General features: G+C 37.8%; 1 protein-coding gene across 3 annotated transcripts in view; it reads right to left on the reverse strand.

Annotated features, from left to right (window-relative positions):
• The window catches only part of CCDC141 (coiled-coil domain containing 141), a 168517-nt gene that overhangs the window by 31254 nt on the left and 118560 nt on the right, over nucleotides 1-18703 (reverse strand). For all 3 annotated transcript variants that reach the window (XM_074338695.2, XM_019739337.3, XM_019739336.3), the window contains 7 exons: nucleotides 17110-17301; nucleotides 11562-11738; nucleotides 6635-6814; nucleotides 5924-6049; nucleotides 3910-4098; nucleotides 2892-3071; nucleotides 916-1065 (listed from right to left, as the gene is read on the reverse strand). In XM_074338695.2, the coding sequence (XP_074194796.2) occupies nucleotides 916-1065; nucleotides 2892-3071; nucleotides 3910-4098; nucleotides 5924-6049; nucleotides 6635-6814; nucleotides 11562-11738; nucleotides 17110-17301 (1194 nt within the window). The remainder of the gene's footprint in view (nucleotides 1-915; nucleotides 1066-2891; nucleotides 3072-3909; nucleotides 4099-5923; nucleotides 6050-6634; nucleotides 6815-11561; nucleotides 11739-17109; nucleotides 17302-18703) is intronic.

The following is an 18703-nucleotide window of genomic DNA, read 5'->3' on the forward strand; positions in this document are numbered from 1 at the left end:
TGTGGCCTATACAAGTGTGGTCCGCAGGAAGGGACACCTCAGAGCTAGGCCACTGTCCCAGGTCAGTTAGGCATACTTTAGTCCATACTCTAATGTTGTTTGGCAATATTTGATATATGTTGGACCTAGATTGTGTAAACTGGTCATAAACAGAGCCTACAAGAAGGTTTAGCACTTCCTTCACTCACTGCCCTCTTTCCCAATAGAGGTGTGACTAATGGACTCAGAAACATTTTGCTCTGTGGGGATAAATCTGGAATTATGGTACCTTGTGTTCTGCTGTTAATTCCTAGTCAAGAATCGAGACCCTTGCTATCCTGAACAGGTGAGCGTTTGGGTGGAAAGTTTAACTAGTGGAAGGAGATGGTTGTGGTTCAGTATGTGTCTGGGGGTCGAGGGTCAAGTAGAATTGAGGGAGAGGAGGTGGAATCATGTGGGGAAGAGGTGATGGACGCAGAGGACAACTTTCATCTGTTATTTCTTTTACTCTAGGAGTTGTTTTGCCAGAAAAGCTACTCTGTGTAAATATGAAACCAGCCACACTTGACTTTGGTGATAATACCTTGTAGCCTCTGAGGCAAAAAGCGGGCTCTCCTGGCCCTTAGCACCCCCTTCGCCATGCGTCAATGGTACCTAAATAGAATTTCAGCAGGCTGGAACTGGCTGCAAAGGGATACTGTCATCCTTTCTGCCCTGACAGGCAGTATTCACTCAAGCAAATGACAACTATAAGGATTTGAGTAGGGGAAAAAAGCAACTGAGAAACCGTCATACAACATTTTAGGTTTTTCTATGCATTGACAAGTCTCCTGATCGTGTGTGTGTACGCGCAAATACATGCACAGACATTGTAACACAGGCTTGAGGTTCACAGAGGCTTTGGACAGTGTGTCAGTTTTCACCCCTGCCACCCACCTCGTTTATCTCTTCCCTTGTGGTGCAGTAGTCCAAGCTGCAGGTCAGGGTCTGCTCATACTCCTTGGCTTTGGTGCAACAGTTCTCACTGTCCCTCTCCAGGATGTCCAGCTGCTGCTGTAGGTTCTTTGCAGACACATTAGAGCAGTTCTAAAAATGAAAGAGAAGTGGAAATGACAAAGGGGAGAGCAGGAACAGCAATGAGACGAATATGCTATTTACCTGCATTATGGAATTCATAAGTGACATTTAAAAAAAAATTAGGCTCCTGATTTATTTTATCTTAAGCATATTTGAATATAATACTGTCAGAAAGAAGCCAGACACCCAACATGATGGGAAAGGCAAATCATTACATTTCTAGTCTTGAAACTTAAGCTTTGAAGATTTGCTCATCACACCCAACTCTTCAGAGACACCATTCATTAGAGGGTATAATTTTTACTTCAAAAGGCATCAAATATGCATTAAAAACATTCAGCTTCTGCACTATAATTTTCCCGTCAACTTGAGCTTAACCTCAGGTTCATTATGCAAGTGCTCCAGTCTCCACTCAGAAGATGGTTGTGGAGGCCAAGGCCAGACACGATTGCAGAACAATTTACATTATTTGTGCAAAGTGAGATGTCTTACTTTTTTAATTTTCTTTAAAATAAATTTACTAATAAAATAAAACTCTTTAAAAAGAAAGCTCCTTCTTGGTAAAAATGATTCTACAGTGACAGATATTTCTATGTCTTTCGAGTAAAAAAAATACCTTTGGTTCAGTATACTCCATACAGTTTAGTGGATATCTAAAATTAACTGTGAAATAAAATTGGCCATTATGATTTTATTAGTGTTACACATATTGGATAGAATAAACAATCTTTTCTCCCTTCAAATTAGGAATTTGGAGAAGGATCGCTCTCTCTCTCTCTCTCTCTCTCTCTCTCTCTCTCTCTCTCTCTCGCTCTCTCTCCCCATATATATATATTTATATATTTATAAATGTGTTATTTATGAAAATTTGATCTGGAATTATTTCCTTCTCTTTTAGACTCCTTTGTTAAGGTCATTTAAGTCAAATAAATCAGACCAATGACTAGCACCGAGAACCTTTGGTTTCCACCAAGAGGCTCTTTCATTTTGGGCTTTCTCTGGGCCTCAAATTCTTCATCTATAAAATAAGAGTCCTGGGCTATGTGATCTCTAGGATACTTTCCAGATCTGAAATGCTAAAGTAGTACTGTCCAAGAAATAAAGCATGAGCCACATGAATAATTTTAAATTTTTTAGTAGTATTAAAAAGTAAACAAACAAAAAAAACAAGTGAAAGCAATTTTTACAATATAACTTTATCAAATATGTCCAAATATCAAAATTTTACTATGCACCTAAATATAAAAAAAATTAATAAAACTTTTTGTACCCAAATTTTAAAAATATTAATAAGGATTTTTATACCAAGTGTTGAAATCTGGTGTGTATTTCACACTTAAGGCACATCTCAATTGTTGCCAAATTTATATCAGAAATACTTGATCTATATTTAAATTTTGCAGAGTTTGGAGTTTAAAATGTAGATTTCCATAGCCAAGTTGTTCTGAACATACTTAAAAGTTTTCCAGTAACTACACTGAGTGTCAATTTTTCAACTAAAATTAAATACAACTAAAAGTTTAGTTCCTTAGTTTCTTTAGGCACATTTCAAATGTGAAAAAACTGACTGCTGTCTTAGACAACACAGCTCTACCTTTTTTAAATTAGCATAAGAATCGATGTATCAAACAAGACTTTCGTAATCAGATTTTTTTCTCCATAAAACGTTTTTCTTTTGTTAGAGGTGTTAGAAACCCACCACTAACAACTACCCCAATGGTCGAATGTAGTTTTTAATTTAACATGTACCGGGCATTCTGCCTGTTTTTTTTCTCTATTGTAGCCCAGCTCCCAGCTCAAATTAGGCATGAATGGTGGTGTTCTAAGTTGCTTACCGGCCGCTGCACTAATGAGATGACGCCCACTCCCAGGGAAAGGGCCAGTTTGTGGAGATGGTCTATATGTGCCTGCTTTTCCTGAGAGCGACGGAGGTGAAGCTGGGCATCACGAGCGTTATCCAGTTCCTTGGGCTGATCTAGAAACTCCAGTTCTCTTGATTTGATGAGATGTTCCAGCTGTAAGATAGGACATTAACAATTAGTATGAGTTTCATATTTTTATAAACACAGCTTTTTTTTGAAGCCTATTTCCTATATTTTATTAAGTGGTCAAGATGCCGCCAAGCCCAGGTATAATTATTAGTGTCAGAGCCAAGCAACAGTTACAATGCTGCAAATGAATAGGGTAAAATTGGGAATAGGGTACTGTTGTCAGTTCTATTAAAGAAGAAAACACTCTTTTTCATCACAGCCTAAAACCTTAGCAAGATTTAGGCCTATGATCTGAGTAAACTCAGAGGCTATTTTAAAAGGATATCAATGTATCTCCATTTTCTGTGAATAGAGGCTAATAACTGAATTTTTACTGAGCACTTATGTGTCAAGTAGTTGAGATACAAAAAAACAAAAATTGAATTTGTTTTCTTCCTTCAAAAAGCTTACATTTGAGTTGGGGGTAAAAAGTAATTAAGAATCAAGATGCTAAAATGACAGATGTGGGGAATAAGCAATGAGAGTTCTAGAAATTTAGAAGAGAGGAAAATCAGTCCAAGTGAGGAGGCAGGATTGTTGAAAGGACAGACAGGGTTTAGATTGTGGAGAAGAGGCAAAAGGACCTGTGGGATAACAGCAGCCTGAGAGTCAGGGAGTTAGGAATGTGCGTGCCATCTTTAAGGGACATAAAAGGAGTTGTTAGGCGGGACCATAGGGAGGCTAGAGGTATAGTGAGAGAAAAGTTGTGGAAAGCTCCTCATATCAGAAGAAGCAATTTGGCTTTTATTTGTTATACAGTAAGCTGTATTTAACGTCATAGTTTAAAACTGAGGGTCTTCCAGACATCTGTGACAGGCCTCACCTCTTCCTTGACTTGGTGGAACTGGACTGTCTTATACAGGAGGTCCTGGTAGTCTCGGATTCTCTCTTTCTGTTTCTGATGGAAGTGGATGAGTTCCTTTAGCTGTTGAGACTTCTCTTTCACCTGCACTCCTTTGGCACCTAGTTCTTCTGATTCTTTTATAATGTACTGCACCTCATCACTCAGTTGCTAAAGGGTTGACAGCAATAAAAGAAATCCAGCATTTAGAGAGCTTTTTTACATTACAACTGACTGTATAAAGATCTAAATAACCAATCATTCTCTCATTTGTTAACAAAAACTTACTGGGAGCCTCACCCCCACTCCCACAAATCCAGGCATTGTGTTTGAGGCTACTGTTACATTATTTCGTCCCTGTTTTCCCAGGATTTTCTTTTTTCTTTTTTTTTTAATGATGAGCAATGCAAAAAAGTATTTCAAAGTTAGGTGGTGAAATGGGAAGACATGTATTTCTATAGCACACTAGATATTCTAGTGATCTGTTAAGGAAATGTATTTCAGATATTTTACGAAGCCATGGTCATCTCTGATATTCGATACAGACAGAATCAGGTGGTATGGCAAGAAAACCAAGAGAAAACAAATATAAAAATATATTGGGGAATTACTTGTCCTCTACGATAAAAGAATGATGAGAATGAACCGCCAGCTGAACAGCAAAATAGATATGTGGCTTTAAATGTGGTCAACTCAGAATCTACAAATAGCTACCACATGTAGGGAGGGATAAATTGCCTTTCCTTTTACCCAGCACTACTCAGATATCCCTCATAGGAATCAAGATCGTCAGGGAGAACTTGCAAAGGGTGGATAACTCAAAGAAGAAGCTACTATAATTTCAGGGATGGATTTTATAGCAAAGATAAAAATAATGGAAATGATTGAGGCTAAAGAAATAATTCGCAAAAGAGTGACAGAATAAGGGTCTTTAAGTTCAAATCGAGCAAGTGGGCATCAAATATATGCACATCACAGTGACAGAGCTAAAGAAGCCACGGAGTTATACATATACGCCTTCGTGCACATGTAGGGGCACATGCACAAGCACACGCAAAATGCAAATAAGCAATAACACATGGTATGTCAATGCACTTAACATGTAGGCTAATTGAATTTTCTAAGAGTTTGAAGGAAGAGTTCACTGTGGGCTACGATGTTGTGTGTGTGTGTGTGTGTGTGTGTGAGGGTGGTGATATTATATCAGTTTGTCTTAAAGGAACCTAAATTAGATATTCCTTAAAGGAACCTTCAATCTTCTGATTCTGGGATTCTTTAAGGCCAACATTTACAAAGTAGTGACAAAGAAAACAAAACGAAACACAGGTATCTTAACTTTGCATGAAAGAACAAGAATGCAGGCAAGAGGATAACTGGGAACCATTTTTGGCAGTTGTGTCAAGTTTAGGAGCAGCAGGAAGGGGTTGGGGGCTATGGAATGCATTAGCAGCAGGGCCTGGGAACATGACTCATGGTTTCATCTCACATATCCTGAGGGCTCTCTGGGAGAGAGAATAGGAGAACACAGCAAAATTCCTGGGAGGGTGGCAGAAGCCTGGGTGCCAGAGGGTAGGGCTAGTGACATCACAGTGGTCATTTCAGGGGCAGAGAGCAGCAGAGCCTCTGTGTCAGAGGTTGCTCATCCTTGTTCTAAGATGCGTTGATCTAAAACATGGCTATCCTCCTAGGAAAATGATTAGAATGACTATAGATGATGAATATATTAATAAGAAAATAATTTAATGTAAATTAATCTAAGATAAGATTACTTTAAGAACATTTTGTAGCCTGAATGTTTATGTATCATCTAATATAGACTAGTGCAGAAAAACAGTAAGAATAAATCTGTTTTTAAGTGGAGTTTTAGAAAAGCAATATTTTGTTTTTTAAAAAAAAATATTAATTCACCAGTCTGTTCTAATTAATTAGGTAAACCGCAACCAAATAGTTAAAAAGGTTTTTCCATTAACTCCAGTCTATCAGTTTGCTTCTTCACCTGGAACTGAGGCTTCATTGCATTCCATTTTTTCTGTAGACCTAAAATGGTCTGGAGGCTCCCTCCAAGGTCAAGTGCAGTCATAGGCGTAAGAGCTTCCTGAAGAAGTTTTGCATTGTGACTAGTCTGAAATAAACATCGGATAGTTAGGCATGTGTTTTCTCTGCTACCACCAACAAATATGTTACCACTACTCACCAGTGATGACATGGTGTGTCATCGAACTTTTTAACCCCCATGAAAACACTCATTACCTCGAGTGAGCTCGTAGTTCTAAACCACCAATGAACAAAAGCACAGGCCCTGGGTTTTCTTTACCTTTTTTTATTTTATTGGGGTAAATATATGTATCACCAATTTCAGCATTCTAACTATTTGTAAGTGTGTAGTTCAGTGGCATTATACATTCACACTGGTGGGCACCCATCACAACCATCTATCTTCAGAATTTTTTCATCACCCCGAACTGCAACTCTGCACCCACTTAAACACTAACTGCCCTTCTCCTCAGCCCCTGGTAACCTAGTCTGCTTTCTCTATGAATTTGACTGCTCCAGGTACTCCGTGTAAGTGGCATCATATAATATTTATCCTTTTGTATCTGGCTTATTTCACTCAGCATAACGTTTTCAAGGTTCTTTCATGTTGTACCATGTGTCAGAATTTTGTTCCTTTTTAAGGCTGAGTAACACCCATTGCATAGTCGCTCACCTTTTTAAGTTGCTCCTTGAAAGCTCCCCACTGCTGTTTCACAGGCTTGCTTGCAGAGGCTTTAAGTTGCCATGCCATCCGGAGGCGGCTGACTTCTTCCCTTTCTGCCTTCTGGCTTTCCATAGTGTTCTCCATAAAGTGGACTTTACTTTTCACATTGAATACTTCATTTTCTTTTGCCTGTTGAATTAGCAATCTATTAAATGGCTTTTCTTTCCAAAGCAATGCAACATTTTTGCATACAACCACTCTAGGAGGCAAACACTTGATCACAACCAAAACAGAACACAGTTCTGATATCAAGACCCGTCAGAAACACCTGTGCAGAGACACAGCTGGGCTCTAAGCACTCACATCAGGTCCTGAGTTCTTCAAGACCCCAGCGGTATTTGAGCCCCCTGCTATGGTCTGGGGTTTTTGGGGGTCTTAAGGAGAGGGTGACTGAATGAGTACTGGGATCCAGAAATATTAAAGTCAAGGTTATTTTAATATATAAATTTTAAAGTGTATTCTACCTTTCATTTTAATAGACTCAAGAGCAGATGTCAAAATCTCAGTATCAGGGAATATGAGGGGCCACATTGTTCCAGGCCTTTTTCTTCTTTTAACTATCCCATTGGATAGATTATAATGAGTTGCCCATGTAAGCAGTCTCTCAAGTTACTCCCTTTTGTGAGAACTGAAATGTGCATCTATATTTCTCTCTATTTGTATCTCTATTGTGCACCAGAAGCACAGTATCTAAATTCAAAGACTTCCTTACCCAACTTCCATATGTTCTTGCTGACTGATTTGAAAGCCATTAAACAATGGCTGTAAACAAGGGGTAATTCAGTTGGAGGTAGAAGGATAAGAGAGGTAAAGAGTAAGACCCTGTGCTATTTTATGTGCAAACATCAAAAAATGCAGACCAGGGGCAGCTGTCTAGCTCAGTTGGTTAGAGCGCGGTGCTCTTCACAACAAGGTTGCTGGTTCGATCCCCACACGGGCCACTGTGAGCTGTGCCCTCCACAACTAGATTGAAACAACTACTTGACTTGGAGCTGATGCGTCCTGGGAAAACACACTTAAATAAATAAGACAGTTAAAAAATGCTTTAAAAAAATGTAGACGAATATATGTTTGGTGAAATAACGATTCTTACTTTGATGGTCTTTCTCAATAAATCCTTGAATTCCCAAGGAGCAAATGTACATGGATTTCTATAATACCAATGACAACTAAGTATCTAAAAGTCAAGGGGCCATTTACATTGTAGTAGTCAGAAGATAGCATCATAAATTGTAACAAGATATTTTAAACAACAGGTTATCTTACTTTTAAATTATTTTAAATGGCATTAATATTGTATATTTATGTTTTATATTAATTTAGACATCATAAAGTGTCAATTAATTGCAAAAAACATCATTGCAGGTCCTAAATGAGATTTCCCCAAGGAATTTTGGAATCTAGGAATAAAACGATATATTCTGTAACTATGATTAACAAGAGGCTATGTATTACAAGCGACATTAGAAAATCTCAGCAGGATCCAACCCAAATCATAAATTTTATCTATGCTGAAAATAGAGTTACGGTATCTTTCACATACTATTAAGAAACTACGAAGAAACATGTAGTATAATACATAACTGAATAAAAACTTGGAAACTGTAGCATGCCAGTGACCGCTGCAATCAGCAGGGTATGATGGTCTGAGAGAGGTTAGAAAAAGGAAAGCTGTCGCAGGATTTGTTGATGTCTAGCTAGCAGGATCCAAAAAGAGCGATTATGCATTTGGCAGACTTCAATATTTTGACCACTCAGGAAGATTAAATAATTTGCCCAAGGTCCAGTTAGTAAACACACTATTCACTCTACTTCGGTGTAAGGGCATGGAAAAACCTGCAATAACCTGGTCTAATAGGGTACTAAATTACCCATTCTCCACTTAGATTCAGGCACAATGAATTATCTTTAGATGTCTTGCTGTCTAGGTATCTTGATAACAGAAGGCACTATCCCAGAGAGCATCCTTTGTATTCACTACTATAAATTAGTAAATTGGCACTTTCATCAAGATGTCTGCCAGATTTCTCACTTAAATCAGCTTTTCCGATCTTGATGATACTTAGATGAACTGAAAATTTTTCAATTTCAAGCTTGAAAATATGATCCACGGCAACCTAATCAAGAGCGGAACACCCAGCGGAAAATGCCAGCTGGCCTTATTCCTTCTTAACAACCAAACTGGTTACCACATTTCAACAATAATGTGTTTTGTGTTTTTTAAAGCCTAATGGTCCAAAAGATATGAAGAGAATAAAAAATGTGTTTTATTTGCTTCATCAATAATTTCTGATCTCAGACAGTTGCTAATCCAATAAAGTTAACTATTAAGTGGCTCTTAATTCTTATCAATAAGGAGGAATTTATTTATCATCTGACAGTGGTAAGGACCTTGTGTATTTTTTATACATAATGCCTGATATTTGATAAATATTCATTAGTCCTGCCAAGACAAGATTACATGACTGGAAACCAAGATAAAAAGTAGAAAGTAGAAACAACTCCAGATCCCGATGTAGTAATGAGCTGACACACACTTTTAAGTGCCCTTAGCTAATATGGTCAAAAATTATAGCAAAGGGGGAGGAAGGATAAGAAAGAGAATTTCATCGGCAATTGAAATCTAATAAAAAAGTACCAATGGAAATTTCATAACTGAAATAAAAATTCTGAAATGAAGTTAGTGATAAAAAAAAGACCAAAAAAATGCAGTTTGCAAATATTTGAATTCCCTTATTAGTCTAAATTAGAGAAATGCACAAGTAAGAAATGGGAGAATATATACTGAACAAAGTAAAAATGTAAGGTAGATTAGATAGATACAAGATACATAGATGATAGATAATACATGTTCTAAATGTTCCAAATAAAAAAAATAATCATTTTTTACTATAAACAACAGTATAACATACGAACATGGGCAAATTGCTTAGCAAGTTTCCTCTGATGCTTAAAGATAGTATTAGATAAATTAGAACTAGTCAAGGTATATTTTTGTTTCCACATATATTTAACAAGAATGGTCTTCAAACAACAAAGGTTGAGAAAAAGAAGACGAAGAGAAAATTGCAGGTCAAAGTAGATGAGGGTGGTTAGATGGAACCCAACTCGTACAAATGAATTCAGGCCCAGACTGAGTTGAATCATATCTCAGAATACTGAGAAAACTGCAGATGTCAGATATATTTGCAAATCTACAGAAAATAGGAGAAGGGTCAGAAAATTAGAGAAAGAAAAATTATTTGACTTTCAAATGGGGAAAAGGATGGATTACATAATTTACAGATGGGAAAGCTTTACAGAGAAGACCAATGCCATAAGTTCATCACTGATCAATCCATTTGTGATCACTTTGGAAAGCATCCCTTGATCACCAGGAGTCAACTTGATTTCTGTCAGATTACATGTATGTAATTGATAGGATACTAGGTAAATAGACCTCCCTTTGAGTCGTGTCTCCCATTATAAACTAAGAAAAACACTGTGAAATCGTGGTTGGATTAAAGTACTATTTGAAGCATCCATGATTGTTTAAAAAAACTGGTTAATTAACTGATTGCTTAATGGCTTGGGATGTCAACCTGCCCCTTACACACTTTTATTCATTATCAGATTGTAGCTAGAAGTCTTCTTTCTCAATGTATAGAATTAAACACAGGAGAGATGGCTAATATAGTAGATAGCAGGTCCAAAATTAATTTGACAAGATGGAAACATGGGGGAAGACTAACCAAATGACTTTAAATAGGAATAAATATACGACCCACATTTGTATGTAAAAGATAAATAGCTGACATAAGATGGGAGAGACCTAGCTTGGCAGAAATTACAATAAAAATGTACGACAGTTTTATTCAATCCCAAGCTTAATATGAATCAGCAAAGTGAAATCCTCGCTAAAAATGCTTGTATGCTCTTAGGTCTCACTAGTAAAGAATGATGTCTACTTTGTTGTTCTGGGTATTTAAGTTGTACTTCACTTTTGGTTACATTTTATAAATGATTTCGACAAATCATAGAAAATTCTGGGAGGAAGGATCAGGATGGAGAGAGAAATGAAGCTACCTCCCAAATGACAGAAAGGATTTGCACGTGGTTAGCCACAGAACAGACTCAGATTAGACACAGGAACTATTTCCTACGTTTGAAGGACTTTGCATGTGTAAGAGGAATGAAGCATGAATACTTTTCCCCTGTGTCGCTATGGAGGGTTAGAACCAGATATGAAGACAGATTTCACTTAACATTAAAACAGACGTTTTCTAGTAGCTGGCGTTCTCTAACAATGAAATGCTCAGTTTCCTTAGGAGGACACCAAAGTATTGAGGGAGAGGAGGATTAGCCATCTTTTAAGAATTCTGCAGAGCTCTTTATATGGGTCAGAGGTTGATATTAGGATTCTAGAATATTTTACCAATATAAGTGGACAACTAAAGTTTAGGGTGTGTGTCTAAATGTAATGGAGCTTCACTATAAAAAGGTCTGTTATAGTAAGAAATTCTTCAAAATGAAGATGCATCCTAGACATTGTCTTTAGCCCCAGGCAATTTTGGAAGGACCTTGTTGCACACTCTCAATGTAACTTAGAACTTTTGAGTGAACTTCTATGTAATGATAAAAAATATTGCATTTGGATTATAGTCACTCTTCCTTCTTACTAGTAAAAATAACTGTCACATTATAAAGTAACAAGAGGTCTAGGATTAAATAAACATATAAATGCTGGGCTTCAGGACTGTTCTAGGTTGAATGAAACTAAAACGAACTTTCTAAATCCACATTACTAATTAATTGATAATTGAACTTTTGAATTTAGGATTTTAACTTTGACAAGTAATCCTTGCAGAAGCTGTGACTCACATAATGTCATTCTCACCATATTTATTAAATTAAGGAACTGAAGCCCTAGGTCTTGAGTTAAAAAACTCCTCTTTAAAAAGAGCTGCCACTGCTCAGCAGACTCAGACTGGTACTTGGCCTCAGCAGTATCCTCTTCCCGCCGCGGGTTTTCAGTTTGGTAAAACTCCTTTAGGCTCTGACACTGCTCCTTTATCTAAAAATAAGGAGAATATAAATGCAAGTTAAGAACACTTAAACACATTTTTAAAGAAAAATGACACTAGATTCCAATAAAAGTCTATATAAAAATTAAATGGAAACTACATCCCAGATTTCTTTAACTAATTATTGAATATTGTCAAATTTACTGAAAAGGTGTGAAAATCTATTTAGGTTGTTGACAGACAAGAATACCACTGGGCAGTAAATTGGGCTGACACGTTTATTATCTATAAGACCTATTTACTATAGCCAAAATCATATTTATGTATTGTATATATGCATGTTTTGTAAATGAGGATAATTTATGTCAAACATCAGTGTGAATCATTTAAAGCTGAGTTTTATAATTCAGAAGAAAGCTATATATATATATGAATATATATACCTATATATGTAATTATGGAATATGAATCAGAAAAAATGTAAGTCCATGAAAAAATACTAGTAAATCACGATTTGCTTCTAATAAGTGATAAACCAGAACAAGAGTACACACAATTACTAATTTTTGGTACAAGTGTTAATATGAAACTGTTCCCATGAGCTAATCTTACTAAGAAACATTACTTTACCTCCTTATATTTTTTTCATTTGCTAACCCAATGTAAGCAATACTAGATTATTTTCAACCACTCTCTTTGAATAGAGCTTATATAAAATCAAATGTGTCTGCAGAACTATAGATGAACATGTAATTAGCTCATGTAGAAATAGGAGAAAATTTTTGCCACAAGTTTTTGTGCATTTTGAACCATGTTTAATGGCCACTAGGACAAGACTCAAAGAGCTCCTAACTACCAAAGCAATGTAACCAAGGAGAGAGATTTCAGGCAATGGTTAGTCACTGTATTTTAAAGCTTTGAACAACATGCTTAATTTAAATGAGCTTAATAGGAGAGCTTGCACATGGAGCTCAGAAACAGTTCTCTCCTCATTTCCCACATTCCATTTCTCCATGGTCCGGTTTGCCTGATGCCCGTTTCCCCAGCCCAGAATGAGCTTTTCTCAGTTTTTTGCTTTTACTCATTCTTTATGAGGTAGTTAAAATGCCACCTCCTTCATGGATTCTTCTAAGATTCCCTAGTAAGAATTAAGCATTTATTTCCTTGGGTTGCCAAAGATAGTTCTGGAAGAAAGAGAACCAAAATCAAATTATTACAACTCAAGGCCACGTTTATGCACAATGCTAAGGGCACACTGAGAGGGGACCACCAACTCTGCATCGAGTAAACAGAGAACTTCCCAAAGGAGGTGACATTGATTTGTGTCTTTCAGAATTGTCCAGGGTGAGGTGGAAGGAATAACTTGTGTGAAGGCACAAGTATGAAAATACTGATGGCTCGGAGCATGATAAATGATCTGATTGTGTGGGTGACGTTTGGCTTGTGCAGGCTGAGTGGCAAAAAGGAAGCTAGAAGGATAATTGTGCTGGGATAAAACCCACCAGCAGGTTTCAACTTGTTTTCTATTATAACCAACATGATGTGACACGTTCTCATTAGTTTGAAGCAACCGATAGCTAGCACAGTGACTCAGAATGAGCATGACAATCATCAGTAAGTACTTCAATAGCACTGTGCACGACAGGCTGGGTGTCAATTTGATGGGCTGTCAGTTGTGTGCAATTCTCAGAACATGAACTTTAATTCATCCACCCTTTCCAACTGTTCAAAAAAGCCTCCTTGAATGCAAGTGAGAATGATACCATTATAGGAATTCCCTTGAATCTGTATCAGTGTATTTTTAAGTGAATGATGATAAACTTTAATATTTTATCCACTTTTAGTAAAAGGTACTAGCACCTTGCTTCACAAATTACATTTGTCAAACTGCCTGAATTTCAGGAGGTAATATGATTAGATTTACTTTAGAGTGACCATTTTTTGAAAGCAGGAGTGAAGGGGGGGATGACAGGGGGAAGAGAGAACAGGCAGAGGCAACTTTTTTAAGCCTCTGCAAAAGATGAGGAGGGCCTCAACGGAGGAATGCATGGTGCAAAACGAGAGTAAGGGAAATTCAGAAACCTTTCAGGTTGTCTTTCTAGAGAGACACAGGATAGCATGACCTTTGAAATAGGAAAAAACGAAAGGGAGTAGATTGGTGATTAAACTTAGGCTTTATGTTTACTAGCTGATTAATCTTGTATACCTAACTTTTCAGAGCCCCAAATTTTCCTCATTTGGAAAATAGGGATAATAGTAAATAAACATAGAGGTGTTGTAAAGATTATATAAAATCTGGAATGAAAAACACAGAGCCTGTTGCAAAATAAATGCACACTGAGAGAGGGCTGGGGAAAGACTTTGAAACTTCCACATACGACTTCTGAAAAATGGTGAGGTCATTAACCCAATGCCAAACTACAGAAAGAAAACTTATTTGAGGGAAAGATAACCAATTGTGCTTTGCTGAGTTTCAGGAGCCCACAGGATACATAGGTAATTAGTATAACCAGAAGTTGAAAGCATTTGTCTGGAGCTTAGAACTGTTGGGGCTGAGGAGCCATTTCTGAGTTATTGGTAAATTGAAACCATATATGGGTGTGTGTGCAATTTTTGTAAGAAACATGTGTAGAGTGTGCAAAAGGAAGAGAACAGGCAAGAACTCTGGGACCCACCATACTTCAGGAAAAGGGAACTGAGTTGGGAAAAAGGACAAGGAGTAGATAGAATAGAAAAAATGATTCCACTTATGTGAAAATACCCAAACAAGACAAATCTATAGAGATAGAAAGCAGATCAGTGCTTGCCTGAGGCTGGGAGTAGAAACCAGGATTGACTGAAAATGTGCACGAGGGCTCTTTTTGGGGTGATGGAAATATGCTAATACTGGAGTACAATGATGGTTTCATAACTCAATAAATACATTAAAAATCATCACACTCCAAAATAGGTAAATTTTATGCTACCGTGTTTCCCTGAAAATAAGACCTAGCTGGACAATCAGCTCTAATACATCTTTTGGAGCAAAACTTAATATAAGACCTGGTCTTATTTTAGTATAAGACTGGATATAATATAATATAGTATAATTAATATAATATAATACCCGGCCTTATATTAATTTTTGCTCTAAAAGATGCACTAGAGCTGATTGTCTGGCTAGGTCTTATTTTCGGGGAAACACGGTATGTAAATTCACCTCAATAAACCTGTTTTTGTTTTTTTAAGCCACAGCAGATAAGAATAACTGGATTAAATAAATGTGGCAGAGAGATTAAGCAGGGTGAAGACTGAAAATACACCATTTCATTTGTCAACACGAGGAAGTGGCTTATAGGAACATTTTCAGTGGAGCAAAGAAGTGGCAGATGGCAGGATAGAAAAGAAAATAAGCTAACCTGCCATGGGATGAGGACTAAAGAGGATGAATGAGCAGAGGCAAGACATGTCTTCTTCCTATTGCAACAGTCCAGTTGTGAAGGGAAGGAAAATTATAGAGTGGTTGCCTCCATAAGGACAAGACTATGTGGGCATAACTGTAGACCAAAAGGAAGGAAGCAAAGGAAAAAGCAAACTTGAAAAATTAGAGAAGGTGGCTAGTGCTATATTCTGAAGGATATGGAAGCATATAGGGAGGGATTGATTTCTGATTAACGCTGAACAGAAGTAGGGATTTCACTTTATTGGCGATGATGGAGGAGGCGTAAATATGCCAATTGGTTTGGAAGTCGAGGAAGTTAGGCTCAATGGCCACAATTTTTTTTTTCCAGTCACATATGAGGTCAACGCATTGGCTGAGATTTAAGTGTGGAAAGGAGGAAGATGTTTGAGAATCGCCACTGAATGGGTGCCAACTAGGGAGCATATGGGAGCCCCAGCTGAGACAGAGACTCATACATTTGTAGCAGTGCCAATCAGCACCATTGTATGATTTTCCGCAGGAGGATCTGGAAGCTTGGAAAGGAAAGCTAAGTAAATAAGAGTGTCAGATTGATCTAGTATTAGGAATTGGCAGAGTTAGTCAGGGCGGAAGGCAGAAAGTGGAGGGCATGGAGAATGAAACGCAAATGAGTAACCAGGCGCTGGAGAGGAAAAAAGGAAAACGTGAGCGGGTAGGAGAGTGACAGACTGAGAGCACTGCCAAAATTTGAAGGACAGAAGGTTCTGCCAGATAGGAAAATAGATTAAGTGAAAGCTGGGAAGATGAAAGGATGAAAAGTTGTCGTGAGGAAGTGTTTGCAAAGCTACGGTTTCAGCCCTAAACCCAAGTCTCGTGGTCCCAGCGGCTACAGTGGGCCATGGACGGGGTTACTGAACTGGACGACAAGAAGGTACAGTTGGCAATGAAGACACAGGAAGCAAGCACTTCTTTGTACCTTCTCCACCATTAAAAGTTCTGAATAAACATGTTTATCAACAGGATAATCCTGTCAGTTGAAATACCTCTGCCAAACCACGAGAGGTTGGGACTAAGAGAAACTTTGAAAAGTCAGAAATGACAAAAGGTGGAGTAAAGATGTAGAAAAGCAGGCAGTGGTTACCTGAGATTTCCAGGGTCTGGACATGGCACTCCTCCAAACAATTACAGAAAGCAAGCTGACAGAGGAAATGTGGGTAGGCCAGACGGCGGTGTTGGGAGGTTAAGGGGAAAGTGTTGGGAGGGTGGAGGTGAGAATATGGAAATCTAGCACGCTACCTAACTTTGGGTGGCTTTATCCCTGAGTGACCTTGCTGGTTCTACCTTCTAATGAACCTCCTGAAAGGAGGGTGAGCAGCGTGCCTCTGAGTGCACTGGGACCAGAGTTGAATGAGGAAGGACCCTAGCACTTTTATAATACTGACATCATCTCCAAGACACTGGGACCATTGAGAGATGGAATCCTAGTCTGCTAGAGGCAATGTTACAGATTGTCTATACACCCCTGTCAAAATAGTGCCTTGGAAGAAGTTCTCTGCAGTAACGTGTCAAGAGGCATAAACTGTCAAACAAAAACAGATTTGAGAATAGATGCAAAAGCCCATAATTTCCAATTCTGTGTATTTTAAATGAATCACATGAATTGCTTAGGTATTCAAAGAAATCCAAAGTTTAGACGATGACTTATTTTATAATAATTTTGTTCTACAGTTATGATATTGTAAATACATAAAGATAAAAAGTGTCCCAACAGAATCACTTTGCTTTTTTGTGTACATAGCTACACATACATGCTGTATAATGTTTTAGTAAAAGAGTTTACTCTTTTAGTGCTTGTATGAGGCCTTGGTGAATGAAAGGCCTATAAGTGAGTACATGCTCTGGGGTGGAGGACATTCAATGACCTCCATGGGCTTCCATCCCCACAGAAAGCAGGAAGACGGGCAGAAGCCACCTTGCTGATGAAGGTGGCTTGCCACCTTGCCAGCACATTGGTACCGTACCTCCTCTGATGACTTTAGAAATGCCACATAAGTTTGCAGGACTTGTGACCTGGAGCCGATGCTTTGGCCAAGTACGTTTAATTCTTCCTCTAGCCATTTAGCTTTAGAAAAAAGCAATGCCACTTCATCAGGTTCAAATTCATTTTTCTCTGTCATAAGTTTTGCAGCTGCTTCTAGTTCTTGTGCTGTGTCCTTTGAAAGCAAAGCACAGGGGGTCAGAAGCTGACAGAGGAATCATGAACATTCACATTTCATTACCTCCTGCACATGCATCTATTATGATTATTAATTGAACTTGTACCAAGATTCTCCTCAATAAAAGAAAGGCACAACTTTCAAAATTAAAAAAAAAAAAAGGTATCTTAAAATAAAAATCATCTCAAATTATTCTTTCACTCTGTCAGCTACACTTCTTGTTTAGCATTCTATTTTCTGTGTCACAAATAGAAGAAAAGTTGTTTGGTATAGAAGATGATAAAACAAAATGGCACAAATGTTTTAAGTAATTTAAATAAAGTTATATACTAGAATTGCTTTATGAAATTAACAATAATAGCTCAAGCAAATTCTTAAACTAATTTTGTTATATTCAAGGTGCAAATTTGTAGAAATTGTTTACTCATTTTAATTCACAAAAAAATGACATATCAATTATGCATTCTTAAATAGCTATCTAGAAGGGTTTTTTAAAAAGTACAGGGGAAATGTTACATATGAGGTCTAAATAGCCTGAAGAGTCAGTGAATTTGACTTGCTTGGGTGTGATATTTTTCGCTTTGAGTGCAATTTCTGTCATGTGAAATCTAACCACTGATTAAACGGAGGAGTAGGTATTGTAGGCATCACAGGTACCACTGCCAGAGAAAGAGTCATGTAAAATTTCATGCAGACCAAGCTAGCAATCAAGCAAAAGTGAAAGGAAAAAATCTCCATTCTCACTTGCGGCAAGAAGAGATGGTTTCCCTACTTGTGTTTAGTATGCTTCCCAAGTACTCCGCTAAATGAAGGCAATTTTAAGAGTGTTGCTTCCAGACAGCACTTGGGAAGGAGGAAGCAGGAGAGTTTCTCCCTGTGCAATTTCCTCCTTCCTTTTAAATTTTTTAAAATTAAAAAATGAAATTGAATTCAGACATATGTTTTATTTTAAACATTTTAAATAATGAATAAAAACCATCTCATTTTTTAAAAATCCGTTCATCTGTGGGTGGGCAGGTGGTGTGTCTGTGAAGGAGGCACTTCTGCTGAGAACTGGGGAGGCAAGGCCATTTCCTGCCAACCTGGGCGAGCCAAGGGACACATGTGATCCACTTTCCTAAACACCTGCTGGGGCAGGCTGGGACTCAGTGGGGTCTGGAGCTGCTAGCAGGAATATTTGACCCTAAGAGCCATGGGAAAGGATGAGAGGGAGCTAGAGAAGTTGCCAGGGAGAGAAGGAACATTTTCTGCTTCTGAAGGTTCAGCGTATAAACAAGATTGTGTTTTTATGTGCCTCCTGGAATCTTGCATTAACTCATGTTGCTTCTGGTAATTTTCTTTCGTAACGTACTCCAGCAGAAAATCACAAATAGGCTTAGAGAAGCACTCTCCCTGCCTC

Source organism: Rhinolophus sinicus, chromosome 17 (assembly GCF_057876585.1).
Source record: "Rhinolophus sinicus isolate RSI-liver-muscle chromosome 17, RSI-T2T, whole genome shotgun sequence".
Classification (NCBI taxonomy): Eukaryota; Metazoa; Chordata; class Mammalia; order Chiroptera; family Rhinolophidae; genus Rhinolophus; species Rhinolophus sinicus.